General features: G+C 40.3%; 2 protein-coding genes across 4 annotated transcripts in view; both read left to right on the plus strand.

Moving 5' to 3' along the window:
* NLK (nemo like kinase) overlaps positions 1–16355 on the plus strand; it is a 108416-nt gene extending 92061 nt beyond the window's left edge. Inside the window, exons 8-11 of one of the 2 annotated variants that reach the window (XM_034752512.1) lie at positions 6891–6977; positions 8826–9024; positions 13984–14083; positions 14622–16355. In XM_034752512.1, the coding sequence (XP_034608403.1) occupies positions 6891–6977; positions 8826–9024; positions 13984–14081 (384 nt within the window). In that variant the 3' untranslated portion in view covers positions 14082–14083; positions 14622–16355. The remainder of the gene's footprint in view (positions 1–6890; positions 6978–8825; positions 9025–13983; positions 14084–14621) is intronic. The other variant, XM_034752511.1, reaches the window with a different exon arrangement.
* A 4647-nt stretch (positions 16356–21002) lies between these two features.
* TMEM97 (transmembrane protein 97) lies at positions 21003–26197 on the plus strand. Of its 2 annotated transcripts, XM_034752370.1 has the most exons (4): positions 21003–21174; positions 22945–23089; positions 23921–24181; positions 24218–26197. In XM_034752370.1, exons 1-3 carry the CDS (start codon positions 21052–21054, stop codon positions 24169–24171), a joined length of 519 nt encoding a protein of 172 aa, XP_034608261.1. In that variant the 5' UTR covers positions 21003–21051; the 3' UTR covers positions 24172–24181; positions 24218–26197. The 2 variants fall into 2 exon arrangements, with proteins under 2 accessions (XP_034608261.1, XP_034608260.1); XM_034752369.1 differs by having other exon boundaries at positions 23921–26197.
* Positions 26198–26218: the final 21 nt, after the last annotated feature.

Genomic DNA, 26218 nt, shown 5'->3' on the forward strand with positions numbered 1-26218 from the left:
TTAAACATTGGTGCAGTTCTATTACAATCCTGTAAATCCTTCTAACTCATTCACACCTACTATGGAGTCTAACCCTTTCAGTTAATATTGTCCCATAAATACAGTAGCTGGCTTTCAATTGCTTGGTTATATTCTAGGCAGAGTATTTTAGTCCTCTCTGTCAGCAGAATAGTATATTCCTCCCACATCTCAATAGCAATTAATCATACACATTAATGGAGCATTCTTTATAACCCTTCCTGTCCTAATGGCTCTTCCCAACACCTGCACTCACTAGGTCTCCTGCAATGAGAGTGCTTTTTGAATTTGCATGGGAAGTAAACAGATGTACAGGTACTATTTAAAAAGGAGGAAAATGATAGTGTATGAAGCTTTGAGAGTAACTTCAAAGCAGGAATTTTAGTCTATGCAGTTTTCTAAAGAAAATACAGCTTTTTAGATTTGCATAAAGGGGTCAGTTCTATTTTTATCTGTGAAAATTACTTTAATTAAGAAGCTGCTTTTCTCTCTACCTTCATCATCCTAATTTAAAATTCGCTACACATTAGAGGAGTTACTCTTTACCCATTTCACGAGAATTTCATTAATTTCTACTGGTGGGGGGGGGAGGTGGAAATGGGTCTTGAATAACTGATTCCAAGTGCAGGCTTTCCTCCACTTTCAAACAGAGAGAGAACACTTTCTTAACTGAATTATTGATACCTTTTCAGGAAGACTATGGCATAAGAGAATTGAAACTGACCTTCTATGAATCAAATTTAATGTGCATTAAGAAAAAGGAAATGAATGTGGTCCAAAAATCTATTTCCCATGCATAGATCTGATGATAGGAATAATGTGTTTTAAGATGCAGAAGTTTAGTACTTGATCTGGGAGACTGATATAGCTGTGTAATTAAAGAAAGAGAGAGAGAAAATAGTTAGTTGGCAGCCCAATTCAGTGTATCTAGTAAGTGGCTAACCGTTTAAAATTGACATTATACAGAATCATAATATTTTGTTTTTAAAAACATTAGAGCAGTATTTCTGCCAGGATTTTAGAAAAGGGAAGAAGAGATAAGCTATCTGTCTGTGGAGAGGAAACTACAAAATATTTGAAAACATAAGTAATTGCAGTTAAATCTTGTTGGCATTACCAGAGACTACGTTTAAGTTAAGGGAGGCTTATGGGGCAGGGAATGTCTGAGGGTAAAACGTTCTCAAATGGCACCCATCAGGATGTTTAAGTAAATCTTGCTAAATTGGTATCTAGATATCAGTGTGGCAGAGACTAGGTATAATGCAAAGATTGAAGAAGACCGTGTACTTCAATCTGTGTAATCAGTTTGCTTAAAGCACTTATCACTAAGGAGGTTTTTACTTTCCTTCAGATCCCTGATGTAGGGAAGGTTACTTGCTGTCCAGTAAATGAACACAAGAGAAGTGCCAAAACTCCGTAGGATTAAAGTTTAAAAAAAAAACACACAAAACAAAAAAAACTGCTAATATGAAAACAGAAGTGAATTACACAGCTATGAGCTAATATGTTTGATGGAAGGCGAAACTGGCTTCTGTTGTGTTAAACTACTAAATATACAGAGGAAACAATGAATTTAAAAAAATCTGGATGATGGCAATGTCAGACGGGATACAGATAAGGCTGCATCTGACCTGGGAGTCAGAAGATCTTCCATTGTTTGTTGTAAAGCTTTCCGAATGCACATTGAGGAAGAAAAGTGTCCTGAAGCTATGTGACTTGAAGATTTCCGGTGGATTGACCTAAGAGTCTGGAGTTGGCAAACTATCCCTTATTTTATCACTGCCACGGTATAATCTGTAGAATCATGTTTGGAGGTTTTATATTTTTCTAAAGAATTCTGTCAAATATTGCCTATTTCAAATACCCACATGGTTAGAGCCTTTGGATTCTTGAAACATTTTAAATTCCTTTTCCTGTTGGTTTTTTTAAACAAAAATATTTAAGCCTTTCTTAGAAGGATTGTAGTTGAATTAGCTAGTTTTTACTTTTAAAATACAGTTTGTTCTAACTTTAGATTTTCCCCCTCCCCATTTATTTGCACAAGATGAGGAAACATGTGGGAGTGCCTGCAGAGCTGTCTCTTCCTACAATTTAAAGAAATTATGAGCCTGACAGTTCTCTCCATTTAGTAACTGGAATGAGTACCACCTTCTAGCACCACTAGTATTTGAGTGTATTCTTTTGGAGTGCTGATCAGCTGCTGAGTTATTGTAACTACCCTTGATATGCGACTCCGGGCTCAGGTACCTCACTACAGCACAAGGTGGCGCTTGCTGAAAAAATGTCATTCAGAGTTCCTTAAACGGTGATTCTTGGCCTGCTTATTTCTAACTACGGTAAAACCACTGTATGCCTGGAAATTTGATTGTGTTGGGCCGGATGTGGATTTAGAAGGGAAAAAAGAAAAACACTGGGATTAGAACAGTGTAGGAAATGATGCAGTTTACTAAACTTCAGCTGTAGGAGCAAGTTTGAACTTGCACAAATATTCATAAAATAAATGAATCAAGAAGCCTTTAGAAAAATACTCTCAAAGTCTGTAGACAAATGTACCGTGTAGGTTTGGTTGCCACTGGTATTGAGATGAATGACATCAAGAATTTCTACAAAGGAGCATTAAATAGTAAATGAAAGCTGTAGTTCCTTTGGGAAGCTCCAGTGTTATAAACTAGAGAGAAAAGCTCAAACTGTTTATAGACTGCAGCAGAGCTATGAAAGTAAATTATATTAATGGATTCAGTCCATAGAACTTCTTGTATACTCTGTAGGAGGGAATTTTTTGATAGTCTTGGGACATGATCTTTTTCCTTTCTATCCTGGCACAGAACACCATGGTATCTAAATGACTTAACCATAAAAGAACTGTTAGTATTTATTTTTACAGTGCTCCAAAGTGTGCTGGTTGTTAGGTACAAACAAAAAGGTGTCATCCCTCTCTGAAATGCTTAAGTTCCAGCATAAGATTTGGGAGCTTTTGGAAAAACAACAAATAACCGAGAGAGACGAATAATACATAGAGTATTATGATGAGTAAAAAGTCACAAAACAAGTTGACAACATTAATATTTATAATTTGAAGAAAGCAAAAAAAAAAGAAAAAAAAAAAGTTCTTTATGAAGTAGAACATCATTAAACAAACGCGGACCACATCAGCAAGGTAACTTAGAACAACCAGACCTAATTGTTAGGGCCCTTGCTTTATTCAGTGCACAGGGTGGACCTGCTCTGGGGATGAAACAGGGTGTGTAGTAAAGAAGGCCGTAGTCTGTAGGGCCCCAGCAGAAATGGAAGGTGTGTGGTAAATGAGGCAGGGATTGCAGGAGGACACAGGAGGGTCTCAGTTTAGACAGTTGAACACTACCACCAAGAATTGAATTCTATCCTTGCTTTTGCCACAGAGTTCCTTTGTGATGCTAATGCAAGTCACTTAAACCAAACTTTTTTCACAAGTGGTCTCTAACTGTGTTCCTCATTTTCCACCCAACTTGAGACCCTGCCATTTGATTTGCAGAAATTCTGAGCACTCTCAGCTGCAGCTGAAGCCAGTGGGAGCTGTACTTTATATATTTAAGTTCTTTATAACGCTCATAAAAGTCAGATTCTAGACATCTCAAATTGGGCACCCAAAATTAATTAATACTGGAAGCTGCAGGGACCCCATTACCTAGTGGCTGTGAGGGGTCCCTCAGCCACCCTGTGGGGCTAGAGTTGGGGAGGATACCTGCACTGTTCTGCGGGGCTGGGAGCTGCGGGACACCTCCTGCCAGCACTGAGCCACTCCAGGGTACCTCTGCTGCCGTAAGCTGGGAGCTACAGGGGGCTCCCCCTGCCCGCTACCACTGGGCCATTACAGGGTCCCTCAGCCGCCACCAGCGGCTGGGAGCTGGGGGGGGGGCAGCTGCTTGCAGTGGTTGAACAGCTGCAGGGAGAGGGGCCTGCTAGCAGTAGCGTCTGGGGAGCTCCGGGGTCCCCCCCAGCCCACTGAGCAGCTCTGGGGTCCCTCTGCTGCAACCAGTGGTGGCTGGGAGCTGCGCAGGGGAGGAGAGGGGAGGGCGGCTGCTCGCGGTGTCTGAGCCGCTGCAGGAGGGACCCCTGCCAGCAGCAGTGGCTGAGCGGCTCAGGGGTCGCCACCGATAGCAGTGGCCAGTCAGTTGCAGGGAGTCCCCCACCCCCAGCTCCTGGGCAGCTGTGGGAGGGTCCCCTGCCACCTGCGGAGCTTGGGCTACTGCAGGGTCCCCCACTGCTGGCAGCGGTTGGTCATCTGCGAGGCCCCCAATGTCACAGAGGTCATTGGAAGTCACAGATTCCGTGACTTCCATAACTTCCATGACACAATCTTAGCCTCAGCGATCATGTCATTAAAGACTGTATTATAACGCATATGCACAAGGGGGCTGCATTAGTGTTGCACAGGCAACCTTAACTCTGTCATTCCCTAACTTTTGATGGTAAACAATGCCAGCCTTAACAGCTAATAAACAGCAAAAAGTTTTTGGTCTCTTTCAAATGGTTAATATCTGACTAAGAGAAGATTAACATGCCATATCCTCAAACCTTTGAACCTTGTGTCAAACCATGGTAAGAGGATAAAAGGCTGGGGACATACTACTTAGAAAAATGAATGGGAGTTTGTGACGTGAATATTTTAAATATATACATGTATGTAACGACTGTCAGAAACACTTGTTTCCTCATACTTGACATGCAACTTACTGTCTTTAGAAAATGCAGACCTAAAAGTATGTAGCTCACATACACTTCTCAGAGGACAAGGTTATCACAAAAGCATGCAGTGTATTATCTTGTCCTGTAGAACGTATCTGGCCTTAGATACATTAGCAGACAAATGCCATCTATGGAGAAAATTAAAGAAAAAAAAAAGGGGAGGGGGAGAAATGCATCAAAACTGTTGTGCCATTTGAAAGGAAATTTTCGTAAATAGCTAAAATCGGCTCTTTGAGTGCCTGTTGGTCCATGCTGTGCAGTTTCTTTCCTCGTGCTCTAAACTGAGGGCATAAGGGGTGGAGTGGACCGCCTGCCTCTCCAGTTCTTTCTGACCAGTGCATGGTCTGCGACAAAACACTCCAGTGTCCTTGAAGCTCTTTCTTCTGTATCTTTAGTTATTAAAATAGTTGTAGATAGTTTTAGCTGTTTTAGTACAGTTAGGGATTGGGAGTCCTTTTTTCTGTTTGGGGGTCCCCTCTGCCTTCTTTCCAGCATGGACAGGGAGAATCACTAAGGCAGCAAGGCATGATTGTCATGCACAATAAAGTGAATATTCATCTCCTGAGAAGTTTGTTGTCTTAAATATTGCAAACATACAACATTGCTTCTTAATTTCCAAATAAGTGTATTAAGTAATTTTATTGTAGTAGCGGGTAAAAGTTTTTGATACAGTCAAATGGGACTGGTTGCATTAAGCTGTTTCTGATCTTACAAAGACATCTAACTTTCAAGGTTTTAAAGTCAGTGTTTTGTGTAGGTACTGACAGTCTGAAAATATTTGGCTAATGGGAGTAAAAAGTTGTCATGAATGTAATATTCAGGTGTAGAGTGAACCATAAATCCAAACCTTTGCCCCTTGGACTGTGTGTATGTGTGTACACACTCGACAGTATTCTCCTGTTTATCCAAACACTGTATTATCGGAATCCCTTTCTTATCCTCCGTGTATCTCAGGAGTGACTAAGCAGGGTTGTCTCACTGGAGCTGCAGAAGGCTCCCTTTGCTGCCACAGGACCTGTGACACCCAATCCCTGCAAATGCAGGCTGTGGTCCTGGCTGGGCAGAGCAGAGATCTCTTCTCTGCCCTGAACCTTGCATCGGAAGGAATCAGATGTCACCAGCCCTGCCTCAGCACAGGGAGCACTCTGTTTTGGGAGTGAATGAGTGGGACAAAGGAGGACAAGCCCCTGGCTGCAAGGAAGTTCACCCGGCTGCTGAATGGCTCCAGCTCTCTCGATTTTCCAAACCTCTGATTATCCAAATAAAATCCATGCACCCCCGTGCTATTTGGATAATCTGGAGTATACTATATTTGTCAGATGACCCATTTTAAAAAAAATAGACCATCACAACGTTCTGTAGTAGTAGTAGTGCTGCAATAGACCATTAGGAACAACTCAAAATCTTTCAGCCACAGGGTCATCAAAAATCTACATGTACTCCTAGATGCTACACAGTGGTATCTTAGGTACCCCAGATAGCAGTATTGCCCTATAGTTCATCTTCTAGTTGATTCTGTGTGGTAGCTGGTGATAAAAAGTTGACTTTTGAATGGCCACCACTATATAAATTTACTTGTGGGGAAAATTGAAATAAAATTGCAACTCAGTCTAAAGCCTTTATTAAGGAAAAATCATTGATTACCTTTCATTCAGATTTGCTGAGTTGAGCTGTAGCAATGATCTTCATGTTTGAGGTTCATCGATTCCAGAAGGGACCATTGTCATTATCTAGTCTGATCTGTATAGCACATGTGGTAGAATTTCCCCAAATAATTCCTTTTGAACTAGACACAGCCAATCTTGATTTAAAAATGGCCAGTGATGGAGAATCTACCATGATTCTTGCTAAAGTGTTCCAATGATTAGTTACCCTTGTTGTTAAAAATTTGCTCCTTATTTTCAGATTGAATTTGTCTAGCTTCAACTTCCAGCCATTAGATCTTGTTATATACCTTTTGTCTGCTAGATTGAAGAGCCTGTTATCAAATATTTGTTCCCCATTATAGGTGGCAGAAAAGGTGTATTTCCCTTTCAGCAAAATGTATATCTTGGTAATTGATGTAATAAGCACTTTTTTTACACTGTTATATTATACAAGACTGATATGACATGACTTGGATGAATACTTTTTCCTCCCTCTTACAGCCATCCCTTCCTGTCCTATATACACTTTCCAGCCAAGCTACACATGAAGCAGTTCATCTCCTTTGCAGGATGTTGGTCTTTGATCCAGTAAGTGTTGTTGTTTTTTTATATATATATATACAACTCTATTTAAATGACACACCTTGTTATATTTTGCATAGATGAACATTGTGGATAAAGGATTGTTTTTCCTTGGGTTTCTTCTATACCACCATTTTTGTGCCTTCTGTTCTGCAAAGTCCATATAAGTGGTCCTGTGGGCATGGAGTACACTGAACAAGCTGGAGTTCGCCTACAAATAATAGTCTCCCTTTTAAAGAAAGAAGGCATGGAAATGTGGCATCTGAGGGTGTTTGTGAATCATGCCATTTTTCTCCCTGGTTTGGTTAGGTGTAGGTAGCAGAGCGTTAGATACTTGGATTCAATTCTAATCAGTGATGCGTGGGCATGCATAGCCGTGTAACATGAACATTTCCTTCTGTCTTATACACGCCATCACATAGGGGATTTTTCGTCATGCACCTGTCTTTCTAATTGGAATCAAGCCCTTGCTGCTGTGGGCTTCAGCTCTTGGACTCTCTCTCCAACTTTGTCATTTAAAAATTTGATATCTAAATTTGTAGTCATTTCTGCCCTTGCACCTTGAGAGGAAAATCCTTAAAATTGCAATTGAATAAGATAAGACAAGCCAATGATGACTGTCGTGAGTAGCAGGAAGCCAGCAGCTGATCATCAGAGTGTTCAGGCGTTATCTTTGCTTGTAACTGAAAATACTGTAAAAGCTTTTGGCAAACAAACAGGGACATTTAAAACAAACAAATCAAATGTTGAATAGTAACTTATTTACATGTGGCCTGATTCTCAGAAGCACTGACACCCAAACATCACATTGAAGTCAATGGAAGCTGCGGGAGCTTAGCTACTTTGAAAACCAAGCCTGCAGTCTTAAGAACAGGTGCTGTATACTCTGATATTTCAAAAGGGGAGACAGTGTAGTCTAGTGGCTAAAACAGGTAGCCAGGATGCTTGAGTTCTATTTCTAGCTTTGCCACTGACTTGCTCAGTAATTTTGGGCAAATCACTTAACCTTTCTGCTGTTTTTTACTCCTCTGTGAGGTGAGAATTTAATTATGCTTTGCATTTGCAATAGCAGCTTCCATCAAAACATATCTCAAAGCATACAGAAGTGGGAATTATTCCTTATTTTACAGATGTGGGGAATCAGAGACACGGAAAGATTAAGTGGCTTGCTTTGTCACATAAGAGCCGGTTTCAACAAGTTGGAAATAAAATGTAGATTGTATAATCAAAGTCCACTGCTCTAACCTCTGTGTCATCCTAGCTACTCTACTGTACTTCCTTCAACAAGGGTACTGTGAAACTTAATGTACAAGTGCTCCTAATGACCTCAGATGCACATGCTTAAGTCAGTTGACTTTAATGGGTTGTAAGCGTGTACTTAACTTTTCGCATGTGCTTAAATGCTTTGCTCAATAAGGGCTTAAACTTAAGCATGTGTTGAAATGATTTGCTGAATAGATGCCTGTACTAGCACAAAGGATTCTTTGCTACTGTTAAAAGTATTATTTTGGTTATTGTAGCACTTACTATAATAAATTTAAATGTAAAAAGTAATTATTGTGAAACATATTTCAGAAACGTTTTTATAGCATAAACTTCTGATACTGGATGCTGCATAGAAAAGTTATATATGTATGTATACACGCACACAAACGCACTATATATATAAAAAATTCTGCTTGTTTTTTAGTAAGATACTCCCCCTAGTGGTGTAACTGTCAAGTATATTTAATGTGGGATTTAGAAAACGGTAGAGGTGAATCTGTGGGAAAACATGCTGTGTACAAAACAAGGCACTGAAAATATTTACCTTTTATTACAAATACACTAACTGTTTTTAATTTAATATTTCAGTCCAAAAGAATATCCGCTAAGGATGCCTTAGCTCATCCGTATCTTGACGAAGGGCGATTGCGGTATCACACTTGTATGTGTAAATGTTGTTTTTCCACCTCTACCGGAAGAGTTTATACCAGTGACTTTGAACCCATCACTAATCCCAAATTTGATGACACTTTTGAAAAGAACCTCAGTTCTGTTCGTCAGGTGAAAGGTGAGTATCGTGCACTCTTTTGTATCTCCCTGCTCTATCCTGGTCAGTACATAGTTGGAATCTAGAATCTCCACTGTATGTAGTGAGCCAGCCACCCTGACCCATTAGGTGTTTGCCTGTGGTAGGCAGTGGAGTTGCAGTTTCTCTACCAGATAACTTTATTTTCTTACTGTTTTGATAGAGAGAATGCCATAAAATAGTTGGCATATTGATTTCTGACCCTACTGGTATTTTCTCCTGAGTTGACAATCTATGTTGGAGAATGGCGTGTGGGAAAGATGGTGTTTTAGCAGGGAATTGTATTAAAAAAAACCCACCACAACCAATGTAAGGAAAAGAGTGTGGATCAGTGATGACTGTGCTCCATAGAAGAGTCAGCCTTCATCAAGTAGTTTGCAGAAGCTGGGTAGTTTCATAGTACTCCCACTTAATTCTATCACTTTCTGTTCATATTGATACTGCCATGTCAAATGCCTTAAAAGCAGCTGCCATCTTAAGCTCTTTTGCTGGTGCCATTCCATGAATCTGGCAGTGATACAAGGGGCACGCTCTGAGTCTTGACATGCCATGATGAGGGAAATTGATTTTGATGCTTGAAAGAAGGAACTATTGGTGTGGAAGGTTACTAAACACTAGACATCGTTCTGTGCCATTAGAGACTTGAAGTCCAATCCCAACATAACAAACCACAATATAAATGTTGGGTTTTTTAAACATGACCCAGCAGTATGTCATTGCCTTGGGAGAACGAATGGGGACAGAGGAGGAACATAGCATGAATAGGGATTTTGTTTTACAGGAGAGATCCTCAATACATTTCTTTCAGACAAAATATAGATGGAATAACATATGCATTTCTGAGGGTTTTTTTTTTTTCATGATTCATAAGTAACAAATGATTCAAGAATAATCATTTAGGAGAAGTTCATTTCTCTGTCTCACTCAAAAAATAAAAAAAATACCCACAATATTGCCATGACACCTTGAGTTATCTGCCCTGTTGGGTACCATGTTTCTGAAACGTTCAAAGTTTTTGCTTCTGTGAATTTATAGAACTTTCTTTGATCCGATCACTCTGCCCCTTCTGTTACCTCACTGTCCAGCCCTTTTCAGTGGCGTGCATCCTTCTGCTGTGCTTTACGTAATCTCGTGCACAGTCAAAAATCAAGCTAGAAAGAACTGTTCTCACTCGTCTTAATTTAATTAATATGATGCTAACAAAAAAAATAGATATACGGGTATAAGGTTTGTTAGACTGGGAACTTGAAATACTAAAAAATGAGAACATTTCAATTAAAATGTTGGTTTTAAAAATTCCTACTATGTGCCATAAACACAATGTGTCTAATTTTAATTTCATTTAAATTTCCATTTTAATACCTCAATAGAGAGGTATATGCTAATGTACTACTTTATATGTGTATATATAGAGAGAGAGAACAGGAGTACTTGTGGCACCTTAGAGACTAACAAATTTATTAGAGCATAAGCTTTCGTGGGCTACAGCCCACTTCTTCGGATGCATATGCTTATGCATATACGAAAGCTTATGATCTAATAAATTTGTTAGTCTCTAAGGTGCCACAAGTACTCCTGTTCTTTTTGCGGCTACAGACTAACACGGCTGCTACTCTGAAACCTAGAGAGAGAGGTTTTCAAAACTGATTTTTATTAAGGATTTTTGTGAACATTAATATCTTTTTTATTAACTAAGGAACCAAATGAATGTACTTCTTTGTGCCTCGTTTGGTGCTAAGATGCAAGCAATGTCAGCTGTACATCTCACGAAGCAAGGCCATTGTGTACTATTCCTAATGACATAATGCCAATCTATTCAAGGATTTAAAAAAATGCCACAAACCTCCAGGGCCCATGCACAAATGGCAATTGGAGTAGGCATTCTTTTTCCTAACTTGTATATCTATTGTGGCATGCAGCTGCAGATCCTATCTTGTACGCCAGTACCAACGTGGGTCTTACTTTTACCCATCTTTAATTTTACTGTGCTCTCAAAAGCCCTGCAGTTCACTGACATATAAAACGAATCTGCACTCACAAACTGCTGCAAGGGAGAAAGAAATATCTACTCCATTGTAGGCCATGTAACTTCCATCCTCCTCCTCCCAATGAAGTTGTGCAAGTAAATTTGGGAGGAGTATAGCATGTGCCTGAGGAGATCCTTCAGAGGTGAGAAGGGCAGATTCCTCCCACATGTGATGAAGCAATAGCTAGCTAGCAGCATCGTAACTCCTGGCAAACACCTTGTGTTATTTAAAAAAAAAAAAAAACACTCCTATAGCTAAAACATTTTATCTATATAAAAACCTTGCCCCTTTTCCCTCTGCTGCATGATATGTGTGCACAGGACTTCCTGTGGCAGGGCCACATTTGTAATGTCAGATCCTGTGCTTAAAACTGTCAGGCCAATGATATGGCAGAGCCCCATCACATTGCCAGCGTCAGTGGCCCTGTCATAGATCCTGTATGTTTGCCGTGTGATGGCCAGGTTGGTCCCAGGATATTAGAAAGACAAGATGGGTGAGGTAATATATTTTATTGGGCCAAGTTCTGTTGGTGAAAGAGACAAGCTTTCGAGCTTACAGCTTCTCTTTCACCAACAGAAATTGGTCCAGTAAAAGGTATTATTTCACCACCTTGTTTCACTGATCTAGTAATCAGGATCTCCTGCAAGCATTCACATCAAAGACAAAAAAAAACGAGGAGTCCTTGTGGCACCTTAGAGACTAACAAATTTATTTGGGCATAAGCTTTCGTGGGCTAGAACCCACTTCATCAGATGTATGAGGTAAAAAATACAGGAGCAGGTATAAATAGGGAGAAATTAGTATTGGAGAAATTAAGTTTAGGTTTTGTAATGACCCAACCTCTCCCAGTCTTTATTCAGGCCTAATCTAATGTTATCTAGTTTGCAAATTAACTCCAGTTCTGCAGCTTCATGTTGGAATCTTTTTTCACTTCACCAGGGTGGGTATTGCAGTTTTAAGAACGCTTGATAGAGATTCTGTAGGTGTTTGTCTCTGTCTGAGGGATCGGAGCAAATGCACTTGCATTTGCCAGATTGACAGAGCCAGAAGGGTACTGAGAAGTCACCTATTACAAGACAGGCCCAACAAAGAAAGTTACAGAACGCCACTGGCCATCACCTACAGCCCCCAACTAAAACCTCTCCAGTGTATCATCAAGGATCTACAAACTATCCTGAAGGAAGATCCCTCACTCTCACAGACCTTGGGAGACAGGCCAGTCCTCGCTTACAGACAGCCCCCCCAAGCTGAAGCAAATACTCATCAGCAACTACTCACCACACAACAAAAACACCAACCCAGGAACCAAACCCTGCTACAAACCCCGGTGCCAACTCTGTCCACATATCTATTCAAGGGACACCATTATAGGACCTAATCACATAGGTCACACCATCTGGGACTCGTTCACCTGTACATCTACCAATGTGATATATGCCATCGTGTGCCAGCAATGTCCCTCCGCCATGTAAATTGGCCAAACCAGACAGTCTCTACGCAAAAGAATAAATGGACACAAATCTGACATCAGGAATCATAACATTCAAAAACCAGTAGGAGAACACTTCAGTCTCTCTGGTCACTCAATAACAGACCTCAAAGTGGCAATTCTTCAACAAAAGAACTTCAAAACCAGACTCCAATGTGAAGCTGCAGAACTGGAATTAATTTGCAAACTGGATACCATCAGATTAGGCCTGAATAAAGATTGGGAGTGGTTGGGTCATTACAAAACCTAAACTTAATTTCCCCAATACTAATTTCTCCCTACTGTTACTCACACCTTCTTGTCAACTGTCTGTAATGGGCCACTCTCTTACCACTTCAGAAGTTTTTCCTCTCTTGGTATCCTGCTGTTAATTGATTTATCTCATTAGACTGACCTGACACTTGGTAAAACACCCCATCCTTTCATGTATTTATACCTGCTCCTGTATTTTTTATTTCATATATCTGATGAAGTGGGTTCTAGCCCACGGAAGCTTATGCCCAAATAAATTTGTTAGTCTCTAAGATGCCACAAGGACTCCTCGGTGTTTTTTTGTTGATACAGACTTACACGGCTACCATTGAAACCTGACATCAAAGACAGAATACCACTGTTGTTACCAACTAGTGGTATTGCTGTCCCCCATTCAGGTACAGACTGAAACACAGTGTTGGCAGTGGTCAGTGGATTGTTCTCAGAGCTCCCAAAAGGGATTGCTGACAGCAGTGTAAACTCTTGCATGCCGCCCTCTACTTAAAGTCCATACCAGAGTCCTCTCCTAGAAGACAGCATTCCTGCCCTGTTTCCATCTCTGCCAGTTGCTATGTTTTCTCCTGCATAAGGAGATGCAAGGCAGATAATGTATGCAGAGTTCCCCTTGCTCTGTGAGGACTGATTCATTTTCACCTCACCAAGTAGTACTATAGGCTTGCTTCATGAATTTAATAGCTCCAATTGCTGTGTATTTAAGTACCAGACTGGACTGATCAGCGAATCTGGATGCAGAAGTTTCTAGTTTCAGCTCTTTATATACTAATAACATATAGTAGATGTTAGAGTTGTGTTCTCCATTCTTGCAACTTCAGTTAACGCTATTGAGAGTTTTATGCACTTCAAGAAATTGCCCTTAGATTTTCATATTCAATCCATAATCTGTCATCACTTAGTGTTTTAGTAGAGGCTGGGTATTTATTTTACTTACTTTATTTCAGTGTATATATGAAAGTACCATGGGCATTTGTGGTATTTAGTAGGATACATCACATTGGTGATGGGAAAACTGGGTGGCTTATTTTCCACTCTTGTCCCCAGTAATCTTATTGTATGTACTCTCACCAAAGAAAACCATATTTTTCTTCTACTCCACATTGCATCTAATCAAAGCAAAAAGTGCTAACCTAATGGTGTCAATTGTTTCTTGTACAGAAATAATCCATCAGTTCATTTTGGAACAGCAGAAAGGAAACCGAGTACCTCTCTGCATCAACCCTCAGTCTGCTGCTTTTAAGAGCTTTATTAGGTAACTGTATGTAATCACATCTGATACTAATTCACATTTCTTAGTTGTACAGCATTTATGATGCATTTGAAATGTTTTTAAATTTTGAATTAAGGGGAGTGGGAGTTCCATATAACTGCCTTCTGCTAAGAATAGTATAAACATTTATGATTAAACTTAAAAGTACTTTTATTTAGGTGATGCTAAACTTCAGTAAAACATGTAGCAAGTTCAAGTAATAGATCATCTGTTTGTGAACAGATTTTTTGTGTGACAGCATGTAAAGTTTAACATTGAGAGATTTATGTACTCAGGAGAGATTCTAATTTTAAAATTGCACTGCAAAAAATTACAATTAAATAAAACAATGAATGGAGAACCGTTACAAAAATTAGCAATTAAGGATAATGACAAAAATGTATGCTTTAATATTTTAATATAAAAGGTTATTGATCTGAGTTTGAGGTAAATGTTGGTTTTACCAATCAAACCTTACGTTTCTTGTGCTGCTTGTCTGTTACCCATTGTTAATGAACACTGATTTTCTGTTCTTGTTATATTCTAGTTCCACTGTTGCTCAGCCATCTGAGATGCCGCCATCTCCACTGGTTTGGGAATAAAAGTAGAAGATGATATACTACTGAAGATGTAATGTAGCTTTCCACTGGAGTCTGGGATTTGCAATTCTGGAGGTTAATCTTGCTTGTACTGTAATTTTACTAATGAAGTTTTAAATTAACAACCACTACTTGTATGATACGAATAATATTTAGAGATGTACTAGACTTTTAATCTTGTAAAGTGGTTGTGCTTTTAGAAGAAAATATTTTACCCAGAGTTGCACATGTTTTATGAATTCTGGCGCAGCTGTGATGGCTCAGCTCGGAACAAACAGAGAATTGAACCAAATTTGGGGAGGTTGTTTTTTGTTTTGATTTTTTTAATTGAAGTGAGATTGTAAAAAGGATAGACATACATTTTGATATTGAGCCATTCCTGAAGATCTGGGGTTTTCTAAAATTAAGGAATACAGAGAGCTTGATTGCGACCAATCATGAAGTCACATCAGATGACAGTGACCAGACTATGAATGGACATGTCACCTGATGATCAAATCCTATAAATAGCTTCTCACTAGAGCTGTGATGGTAATGTGTGCTGTTCTAAAATCAAATGTTGTGAGTAGAGAGAATGAGTTTGTGACTAGGAGAGAATAAACTTCTGTTTCCTTACCCGGTATAAATATATATATATATATTTAATCTATTTTTATTAGAAGTTTTTCTGCTCTTTCTTACATAAAACCCCCAAGCATGCATCCTCTATGTGTGTAAATAATTCCATTTATGGGCTAATTTCAAAGAATCCTGACATCATTGCTGTATAGAGAGAAACTAGCTTGCACATTTTAGGTCTGTGAAATTTTGTGAGAATTTTTTCCTGCACTGGACAGTTGAGAGAAAAAAAAAAAAAGAAAGAAAGAAAAGGAAAAAAAAAAAAACAACACATAGGGAATTATGTTAATTGTGTTTGTGTCTTTAGGCAAAGCTGTGGAAGTCTTGAAATGTCACAGTAGTAAATAACTTTTATTTCTTTTTGGCTAATTCTTTTTTTTCTGTTGGAACACTGAATTATTCTGTGCATATGTATATATGAACACAAATTGAAGGCCTCTACCTCCTGGAGTATACAACTTGGTTTGTTTACCTCCACATGATTATTATTTTTTTTTTTTAAGTTCAGTGTGGAGACTTGAAACTTGAATGTCCCTTCCAACTTTTATATTTAAAACAAGACAAGAAAATTGAAGACTGTTTTTCACCTGTACAAAGAAATACTAATGGATGGTCTTAAATTTTGAGCATTGGTCTGGGGAAAAACCTTGGTGTTTGTTATGGACAATTAACTGTTAAAGTTATTGTAAGTTATCTGTATTTAGCAGAGTATTTTCAACAAGAGTGATCTGAGCTGAAATTGGAGATTATTAGTAAGTTATGTTTGGAAGTTTTAACTTCAATGAAGTAATTATTTGCTGTGAAAGAAACAAACATTGAATTACTAAACAAAGATGGTGCAATATCTTTGTTTTTTATGAGGCTCTTGAGAATAAAACCAACTGAAACATTTCAATTCACTTGAATGAGAAACGTGTTTAATTAAAAGAGCCCAAGAAGACACTGGTATGAAAGGTAAAATCTCAGAGGTTGGACAGTTAATGTGGCACACTTGCTGGTCACTTTGTAAAATGTAGATTTGAAGTACAGTGGTGAAAACATTAAATGTGACATTTGAAAAAGAAGTGGTGTTATCTTTTCATTTCATGACTCATTCCGCCTCCCCCAAAAAGTTTGCTAGCTTTTCAGTTATTCTAAACTTAATTTAATGCTGTCGGAAATAGTTTAAAGTGAGAAGACTTCAAAGCATCTTGATTTGGTGGGGGCGGTTTAGTTGATATATTTACTTTTTATGAAGCATCCAGTTACTCTAATTATTTTCTGAACCTTATTGCAACGTTAGCTCATGGATGAAGCTGAGAACCACAGGTTAACAGAAGATAAATAAGAAATTTGGTTTACACTTAGATGGGCGGGATTAAAGATACCCACTCAAGGATGGTTGGTTCTACTTTCTTTTTTCTTTGTTTGCAAAATCCACGTAATTCTTTCTTTCAAAGCAAAAGCGTTAATGGATTTTCTAAACAACTAATGTAAGTAGCCCAGTATTCAGCAGTGCTGCATTAGAAACCAGAATGGAACGCATTTCACACATTTCATGGTTATGAACCTTTCAAAGAATCAAGCAAGTAACTCACATAGTTACAGCTGCTAGAACCCATAAGAAATAGAATAGTCTTATAGATGGGGAAGGATGGTGTCATGGCTTGAATGCAAGCCTGGGAGTCAGAACGTCTGGGTTCTGTTCCCAGCTCTGACACGGGTTACCTCAGTGACTTCAGGCAATTCATGTAACCTCTCTGCCTCAATTTCTTCATATGATGATGAGCCAAATTTCAACATCAAGTTGGTGGTGGTGTCACATTCCTGTTTCATGTATGGAGATCACTAAACTGGTGTCAGTTAATTTATTTGGTACTACTTTTGTTTAGCCAGCGCTACTCACTCAATTCTGCTTCCATTTTTCCTGAGTCTGGTTATTTTAAATGCTGATATGAAATGGATTGCTGCTAGAACTGCTGTCTCCTTAAATACGTAATATTGTAAAGGGTTTACTTCATAATGTTATGAATAGTAATGTCCACATTGTGCATCGGTACAAAGCCTGTTGGAGCTAACGGCCAGAGCTTCCTCTGTGGGGCTCCTCAATAAACACACAAGGAATGAAATTGTGTTGATACCTAGATCATCTGTATATCTATATCTGCATTGGCCCAAATGTGGGACGGGCCCCCTGAAGAATGAGTATGCACACACAAGGGCAAGCGTTTTAAAATGTTTGATGACTTTACCATTTTCTGTAGCCTCAGTTTCTTGGTTCTGTACATAAATTACAATTAAATGAGAGCAGCATCAGGTGCTGTGTCTGTGGGACAAAGACAGTAATTCTAGGACTAAAATGAGGAGCATTAATATATAATTAGCTATTCTGCATAGATCTTACTCTGACTACTAATTAAAAATGGGAAGTCCTATTGAAATACCTCTTTTCACCCTCTTTGCATCCAATAAGGCTAAAATTTAGCTTATCTGTTGACCAGTTTTGAATTTTCTGGGCTGCATTTTAAGCAGTTTAAATTCCTCTTGTACAAGGGGTTAAATAATGTTGTCACTACTGATCTATAAGCTCTTGGACTTTAGCTCATGCTTCCCCTTTATTAGATTTGCACTGATAATAGGTGCAGAATTAGCAAGTGTGGAAAAATAATTTTAAAACAACTGGCTTTCAGTTACCACAAAGATGCTACTTGACAAATACACCTCTACCCCGATATAACGCAACCCGATATAACACGAATTCGGATATAACGTGGTAAAGCAGCGCTCGGGGGGGTGGGGTGGGACTGCGCACTCCGGCGGATCAAAGCAAGTTCGATATAACGCGGTTTCACCTATAACGCAGTAAGATTTTTTTTGGCTCCCGAGGACAGCGTTGTATTGGGGTAGAGGTATATACTGCATGGGGTGGTTTCTTGGGGGCAAGAAGGGAGAAGACAAGGGCAGGAAAAGATGCAAAAATGGACGTAAATATTGCAAACACTATGCTCACAATACACATACAAGCAGCTGGTACTTTGGTTGAAGGCAAGTCTGTGGCAGAGAACAGCATTGAAGACACAAGATCAACTGCGTAGGAGTCGATTTCTTCACACAACGCTCAATCAACCTGTGGAACTTGTTGCCAGGGGATTTTATGAAAGCCAAAACTAACTAGTTTCAAAAAAGAATTGGGTAAGTTCATGGAGGATAAGTCTATCAATGGCTATTAGCCAAGATGATGTTGGATGCAACCCCATGCTCTGGGTGTCCTAAGCCTCTAATTGTCAGAAACTGGGAGTGGATGACAGGATGGATCACTCAATAATTACCCTGTTCTGTTTATTCCCTCTGAAGCAGGGGTCCCCAACGCGGTGCCCATGGGCACCATGGCACCCACCAGGGTGTATAAGTGCACCTGCATACTGGCCGCCGGATGAGCATCCGCCAAAATGCCACCGAGAAGCAGCGTCCTCCAGAGGCACCACCGCCAAAATGCCGCTGAATTCTCGGCGGCATTTCGGCGGTGACGCCTATTGACATTGCCATTTGTCAGCGGCATTTTGGCGGATGCTTGTCCGCCGCCATGGTCCTCTGTGGCTCGTTGTCTGACACCGCCAGACGAAAAAGGTTGGGGACCACTGCTCTGAAGCACCTGGCATTGGCCACTGTTGGAAGACAGGATACTGGGCTAGATGGACCATTAGTCTGACCCAGTATGGCTGTTCTTATGTAATGAATGTGCTTTCTTTATTTGCATCAACAACTCGGCTTAATTTGAATGTTTGAGTTTGACGGCATTTAAATCTCCACTGCCATTAAAGAATTCAGTCTTCTGAGATGGAGATGGGCTGGGATCTTCCCAAACTGAGACAGCAGCTGGAAGACACAAGCAGAGGCCAAAATGGACATATAATGCTTGTTGTTTGGTTTTCAGTGCCCCCGACAAGGTTTGAACCTCTCTCTCCACACACAGGAGGACACAGTCCCTTACATTAAAGAATGTCGTGTGAGGGAGACTATACAGGATACTTGGTATTAAGTTACAATTAGGTTAGTATTGATTATAACTCAGACAGCACTAGAATGAAATCTTGGTCCTACTGACCTCACTGGAGCCAGTATTTCACCTATATGAGCTGATCCTTACTTGGTGTAAATCAGTGTAGTTCCATGAAGACATACCAGCAGAAGAAGATGTGGTCCAATGTAGCATTTGAACAGGGAGAAAAGGTTTAAAACTTAGACTCCCTAAAAGTTAAGGGCTTTCCAATAGAAATGTTGGCACAACTTCAGGTAGACAACACCTCCAGAGCATAAGGCAAGTGTATCCAAATCTAGTATCCCCTTTGAACTGCTAACAGGATTTGAATTTTCAATAAATATTAAAATCATATGTTCAATCCATTGTGTAGCGACTTTCCCGGTCTTTTCCCTTACACTTTATATTTCTTGTAGTACTAGAATATCTTGAGATCTTTGAAATGCACCTATTATTCAATTACCTATTTTTATAAGATAGATCTTTGCTGTCAGCTGTGCCTGGCACTGGTGTCAATCAGATAGTATTTCTATTCTTGAAAGCTTTGTTTACTATCTGTATTAAGGAAAGATGTGTACAGCCATTGCACAAATAATAAACTGGATCTTTAACCATAGTCAACTTCCAGTTCAGGAAGGGAATAGGACTGGCTCAGTGATTTGAAGTAAACCTTATTAATAGTTTTTAAAGAAAGCTACTTATGTTTGAGACAGGAACACAACCTGCTGCTGGGAAGTGCATTGGTACTAATGCAGAAACTCCTGCTTCATTAAGTATTGGGGGTAGCCATGTTAGTCTGTATCCACAAAAACAATGAGGAGTCCGGCGGCACCTTAAAGACTAACATTTATTTCGGCGTAAGCTTTCGTGGGTAAAAACCCCACTTCTTCAGATGCATGGAGTGAAAATTACAGATGCAGGCATTGTATAATGACATATGAAGAAAAGGGAGTTACCTCACAAGTGGAGTACTCTTAAGACATTTAGACACATTTTCCCCTCTTACTCCTGGGATCTTGCCAAAACCCTTCAGCCTGCTGAAAATTCGTATCCAGGAGGAAGTTAACTAGTGGGACAACCAGAAAGCGTAAGGTTTGTTAGTGACTGGACTCACTAACAACCCGGGGTCTGGTAAAAGTAAAGAAATGAACGTGAGCAGGAGTATATATGAGCATCTTCTCAAAACAACTTGTGATTCTTCTGCTAACCAGAAATTCTTACCTATTGGGTACTTTTGAAAAGCTCACCCCTAAGCTACTTAACGGCACAAGTCCCGTTGAAAGTCAATGGCGCTTATTCTCCTGAGTCCCTTAGATTCCTTTGGGAATCCAAAATAGTGTGCATGTGCGCACAGAGGATTTCTGACCTCCTATCGGCTTCAAAGGCAACCTGCTAAATCCTGTGCTGTGTTGATGGCTTAATTTGTTGAGCTGAGTACTAAAGATCGAGCCAATACTTTTTTTTTTTTCCCTAACCAAGCTATGAAAATGTTTTGAAGTCTTTAAAATAGATTGTAGCGCAAATATAGTACGTTCTCCTCTTCAGTTGTATGGAATCTTCCTTAAGGGAAGGCACTGCACATGGGTTGACTTCAGCAAAACGAGTAGCCCTTTAAATTGTGAGTTGTCCCAGCAGGAAACCCAGCCTACTGAGAGTGCAGCCAATGGGAGCAAGAGAAAGATGGCATGTTGCTGTCTGTTGCTTACAAGCTGACTTCCTGCTGCCTCTGCACCAGGGAAGGTATGGCTGCTGTTACAGGCTTACTGGAGTGGGTTTTTGCCCTGTACTTCCTCACTCATATTCCCATCACTTTAATCATAGACCTGCAACCGCTTGTGCATGGAGCTGGCATCTACCCTCAGAGTGTAAGTAGCTGCCAGGAATCTCTCGGTGACATTGTGATTTGTGCGTGTTTGCAGCTTGTGCAAAACCTGTAGGGACTATCCAATAGAAGGGTTTGAATAGCAATGACTTTGTGCCCAGCCTTTAGCTTGAAAAACTTGATCTTGCTGCATCTTTGAGAAAAGGCTCCGCTCTCGTTCTGCAGTGTTAATAATGAGTCATTGTTCACTAGATGGCTAGTAATTTACTGTCCTAAAATGAGTCCTTTTTTTACAATACCACTTAGCTTTTATGTAGTATTCAGTATAAATATAGATCGTATATCCTGTGCCAAAGCTCATTAGTTTGGGGTCACTAGGCTAAATTTCACTTCGATTAGTTCACGAGGGCACAAATCAACTGGCTTCCAAAATGGTTCAAAGAATCAAATGAAATCCGTGCAAGCTTCCTCTGCCAATTCAGTCTAAACAAGTCCGATAAGAGCAAGAAACCTCCTTGCTAAAATCTCTCCTACTTTTATCTTCCTAGCATGCTAAGCTATTGCCGGAGTCTAACCTAACCTAACCAGCCTAGAAATACCCGAATATCTGGTTGACAGTAGATTTCTTCTGCATATGGAAAGCACTAGGTGTTACTTCTTGTCTTTAAAAAGTTAATCCAGTCTGAGAGAGAGACTGGAAGAGTTCAGAGCAAAGTCCTGTTGTTCATTGAGTGACGTCTGTAACACTGGCCTCATGGTTCAGTACATTTGTTTCCCCTGCAAAACCCCACCATGGATGTGAAAGAGGCAGAGATAACTGGTTCCCAAAATATGACCAATCAAGGTACAATACGAGTTATTTATAAAAATTCATTTTTTTGTCACCGGGGTTTGATCAGTATGATAGAAAACTATAAATATAATCTATTTGATTTCTGCCTTCTCTTGGTCAATCAGGAGGCTTCTTCTATTTTAGAAGCCATATTTAAATTAAAAATTAACTTGCAAATTTCAATGGACTTTCAACCAAAGGCGGCCTAACAAAACCACATTTAAATTGATTTTTCTGTCATTCAGACTCATTTAACATTTAGCTCATTGCACTGTGAGCTGGGACAAAAACCTCTTTAGGGGACTGTTTAAACCCCATGGGCCAGCTGTATAAAGGTATTTAGATGTCTAAAGATGCAGATAGGGGCCTAGTGGGAATTCGAAAAGCACCTACGTGAATTAGGCGTTGAACTCCTGTTTATGTATTCTCATAGTGCCTAGGAACCCAGCGGTGGACTAGGACACTGAGCTAGGCGCTGTACAAACATATTCACTTTTGTGAATTCCACTAGGCACCTGTCTGCCTGTTGGAGTGCCTAAATACCTTTGTAAATCTGGCCCCACCTGTCCTTCCAGTGGCAGGGCCAAGAAGAGTGGAATTCAAGAATATTTCCTCTCTCCACGAAACCTGGCTTGCGCCCTTCGTGGAAAAAGGGATCAGGGTGGTCTGTGGCCATTCACGTCTGAAGCAGGAGGTTCTATGTAAGGTGGTGATAACCCTGAGAACGTGGGGAACAAAACGCTGCAGAATGGAATGTATGCTTACGGAGCGCTTTCACCACTTTGAGAGACTTTCGCAGCGTAATTCCCATTAACTCTAATAGTTGCACAGCTGAAGCCTTGCGTACCAAGATGAGACCGTATCTTTTAAAAGGTTTCTCTCGCTGTAACGATGGCTCCATCTAATGGGTCATGTAAAGTGCCTTGTTTCTCATTGCAGCTAACGTTAAGTGTGTTAATCTGTTGTGTTTTTTTTCTTAAGCTGGTGGAGTTGTTAAAATGGTATGCGGTGACCTTCAAAGATCCCATGATGCTGGAGCCCCCTTCATGGTTTAAGTCGTTTATATGTTGTGAAGCCGCCTTGCAACTGCCTTTCTTTCCCTTTGCAGCCTATGCATTCTTAAAAGGTGGGTACAGAAGGAATGAAAGAACAATATTGTGCATGCGGTCGTCTTGCAGATATTCATTTTAGGTGGTACAGAAAGCTTGTTCTGTACACTTAAGCCATTACAAATACATCAAGGGGGAAGGGGGGATTCCTGTTTTTTCACTAGGAATTTTGCCTCAGTAAGGAGTGTAGAATAGAGCCTGTAGGAAAATAATGAAAATAAAAACAGGAAAAATTATTCTTTCGCTGATGCTTGTCAAGCCTGGCACGCTACACTTCATTCCCACAACAGAGACCTTTATCTTAAACCAAAAATCCTAGGTTTCTAGGTAATAGGGCCCAGTGGGGAGAGAACAGCCCTGTTAGGACATGGGGCGTTTATTCCAGGTTCTGCCACAGACTTCTTATATGACCTTGGACGAATCACTTAACCTCTGTAAAATGGGTATAATGATACTCGGCATCTTCACGATACCTGGTGGTCGACCTAAGAATATAATTCTTGAATTAAGTCTGTGTCTATTTTTTTGAAGATGAAAATATTTGATCAGCTTGCTTTGAAGAGAGGTCCCAGGAATCCTATTTGCATCCTGTCTTTCTAAGCTTCCAGTTGGCACGCCTTGTGTTGCCACTCTTCCACCTAATAAAAACAGATTCGTTTTCCTGCTTCCATATCCTACTTGCAATTGAGGCTCGGGCAGTCTGGGTTAATTTTCTGCTAATACCTAACTCTCTCATAGCAGTTTAGATCTGAATATGCGTTCACCCCCTTTAATGTATTTATCCTAAGGCTATTGAATGCTGCCCTCTTATTTCAAACAAATGTTATACTTTTCTGGCTCGAATACAGGTGGCTGCAAATGGATACGGACTCCAGCAATTATCTACTCCACTCACGTAGCTACAACTGTATTTCCTATCCTTGCACACATCCTGTTTCACGATTTCTCAGCGTCCAAGCATCAGGGTCCCGAGACGCAGCAGGAACGCCTTACTCTGTTATTCTTCTATGTGCCGTATTTGCTGATTCCCATTCTGCTCCTGTTTACCATGTTGTACAGCCCCCAATACAACCAGGTGGAGAAAAGGAAAAAGAAATAATGGTGAATGGAAACAGCCTAAATATCTAGCCCCATCTGTTCTCTGAATCTACTCCGTCCAGGTCCTGGGGGAGAAGTGTCCGTCTAGCGCAGTCTGCTGCCCCACTTCACACTAGTATGAGTCCCAAATAGAAGACTTGAATTGGCTGGAAGTCACTGCTCTTCCCAAAACAAGTACCTGTTGCTGTGGCTAGAGGGACCTAACTTCTCTGGTGCTGGCAAACTCGTGTTTTTCATCAGTGTGAACAAAACAAACATGTAAAGCCTTTGACGTACAATACTGAAAATAGAGCATTGCACTTACGTTTTGTCTCCCTTTCAGCTGCTCTCCTTCCAAAAAGACCATGGTAAATACACCTGTGTGAGAAACCGTGGATCCCCCCGTCTGTTTAAAAATAAGACATGCTGGAGGCTGCATGATTGCACAGTGTTATGACTTAATTAACTACAAGCAGCTGGGGAGTAGAGCGAGGCTGTGAGGGAGGAAGTGTTATTCTGTATCATTTTTATTAGAAGTAAAAACAGGGTCTGGTTCTGGCCCCAGATACATATGCACAATCCCATTGGCTTAGGTGTTGCTGGGGCAGAACCTCGCCCATTAAAGTTAAGAGTCTTACTGAATATTTGCTAATGCAGCCAAGTCACGTAGTTGTTTAAGTCTTAAGATTTCATAACTCTGAACTTGTGGGCCAAAACTCTAGCCATTGCATTATATATTTTTGATCTTGTGCCTGGACACGCCTGCCAGGCTGCATGCAAGCCTCTGCATCCACGTCCTTATATACCATTGCCTAACCATCTGGAAGTACAGTATGATCCTTTTTTAAAGATTCTGCTTGTCCCAGCTCCATTTTTGATTATGAAGTGGAATCACGGGCTAGAGTATATTTCAAGACCTGCCTCTGAAGTGGATTTCTCAATGCTAAAATGTAACCTACTTTGATATATGTCTGCTTTTTGTATAGCACCTTTCTTCCCAACGGGTCCTAAAGTCTTTTCCTAATTGTGTCTGAGCAGGGATCTTTTCACCCATTTCTGACCTGCAGCATACCTCCCAGCTGTCCTGGGGCTATCCTAGTTTGACCCTAAGCCCATCTCAGTTGAAGTGAACATTTCCCACATTCAGGACTGCCTCGGGAGAGGGAGTTTGCCCTGGGTCCCCTGTTTGAGAGGGTCCCCAAACCTAGTGGTGGTGTGACCTGGTGCATGGCATTGCAGCACAACTTAAGTTTGCCTGCCCACCCCTTAATTTCTAGCTACAGATGGGCAGATGGGCCAAACCTGAGTGGCGCTACGCCCTCCTTTTAGCCACTTGAAATGTTGAGCTAAGCTGCAGCCGCACCTGGGATGAAATGTACAAATGCATTCCGGTTAGACATGGAATGGCAAGCGGTCTGGTCTTCTGTTCCAAATCTCTTCTAAAAGGTTGAGCATTAACCTCTAAATTGCAGTAACATCCATTGTTTATGATGTCAAGGACTATTCTGTCATTGAAAGTATGTTGGAATCCTTATCCGTGTGCCATGGTCTAAATTACAAAGGCCAACAGTTTCATGTTGCCTACAGTTAGGTGTACAACTCCACATATAAGCACTTTATAAGCAGCCTGACTTCTATTTCAGGTGCTGACCACCTGCAATTTCCGTTAACCTTAATGGGATTTGTGGGTGCTCAGCTCTTCTGGAAATCAGGCCATTCATACTCAGATATCTAAATGTGGATTTTGGAACCTAACTTTAAACATTCATTGTTTAAATCCGTTTACAGTTAACATCTGCTCGTGCCACAAAGACTTCAGGATGGTCTGTCTTATTAATTGGCAGCTTAGGTCACTGTTAAAGTCCCAAGAAACTGCTGAGAGTCTGTGAGCCTCAGGTATAATCTGTCTTGAATTCTGCTGTATGTTTTCCAATTTTGGATTGTCATTTGTGGGTTCTGTTAGTCACAAACTTGTGTATTTTTTTTTAACTGGGTGGCAATTCTCTTCTGATCAGTCCAAATAAAAACAGGCTGTTGGTGCTTCTTAATAATGTTGTGTTTTGTGTCTG

Source organism: Trachemys scripta, chromosome 18, assembly GCF_013100865.1.
Source record: "Trachemys scripta elegans isolate TJP31775 chromosome 18, CAS_Tse_1.0, whole genome shotgun sequence".
In the NCBI taxonomy this organism is placed as follows: domain Eukaryota; kingdom Metazoa; phylum Chordata; order Testudines; family Emydidae; genus Trachemys; species Trachemys scripta.

What these genes read in the sequence shown, in the direction of transcription:
- TMEM97 (XM_034752369.1), top strand. Translation starts at nt 21,052, where the DNA reads ATGGCTGCTGTTACAGGCTTACTGGAGTGGGTTTTTGCCCTGTACTTC. An exon ending in CTGGCATCTACCCTCAGAGT is followed by an intron (nt 21,175 to 22,944) that starts GTAAGTAGCTGC and finishes TTTTTTCTTAAG; the next exon opens with CTGGTGGAGTTGTTAAAATG. An exon ending in AGCCTATGCATTCTTAAAAG is followed by an intron (nt 23,090 to 23,920) that starts GTGGGTACAGAA and finishes GCTCGAATACAG; the next exon opens with GTGGCTGCAAATGGATACGG.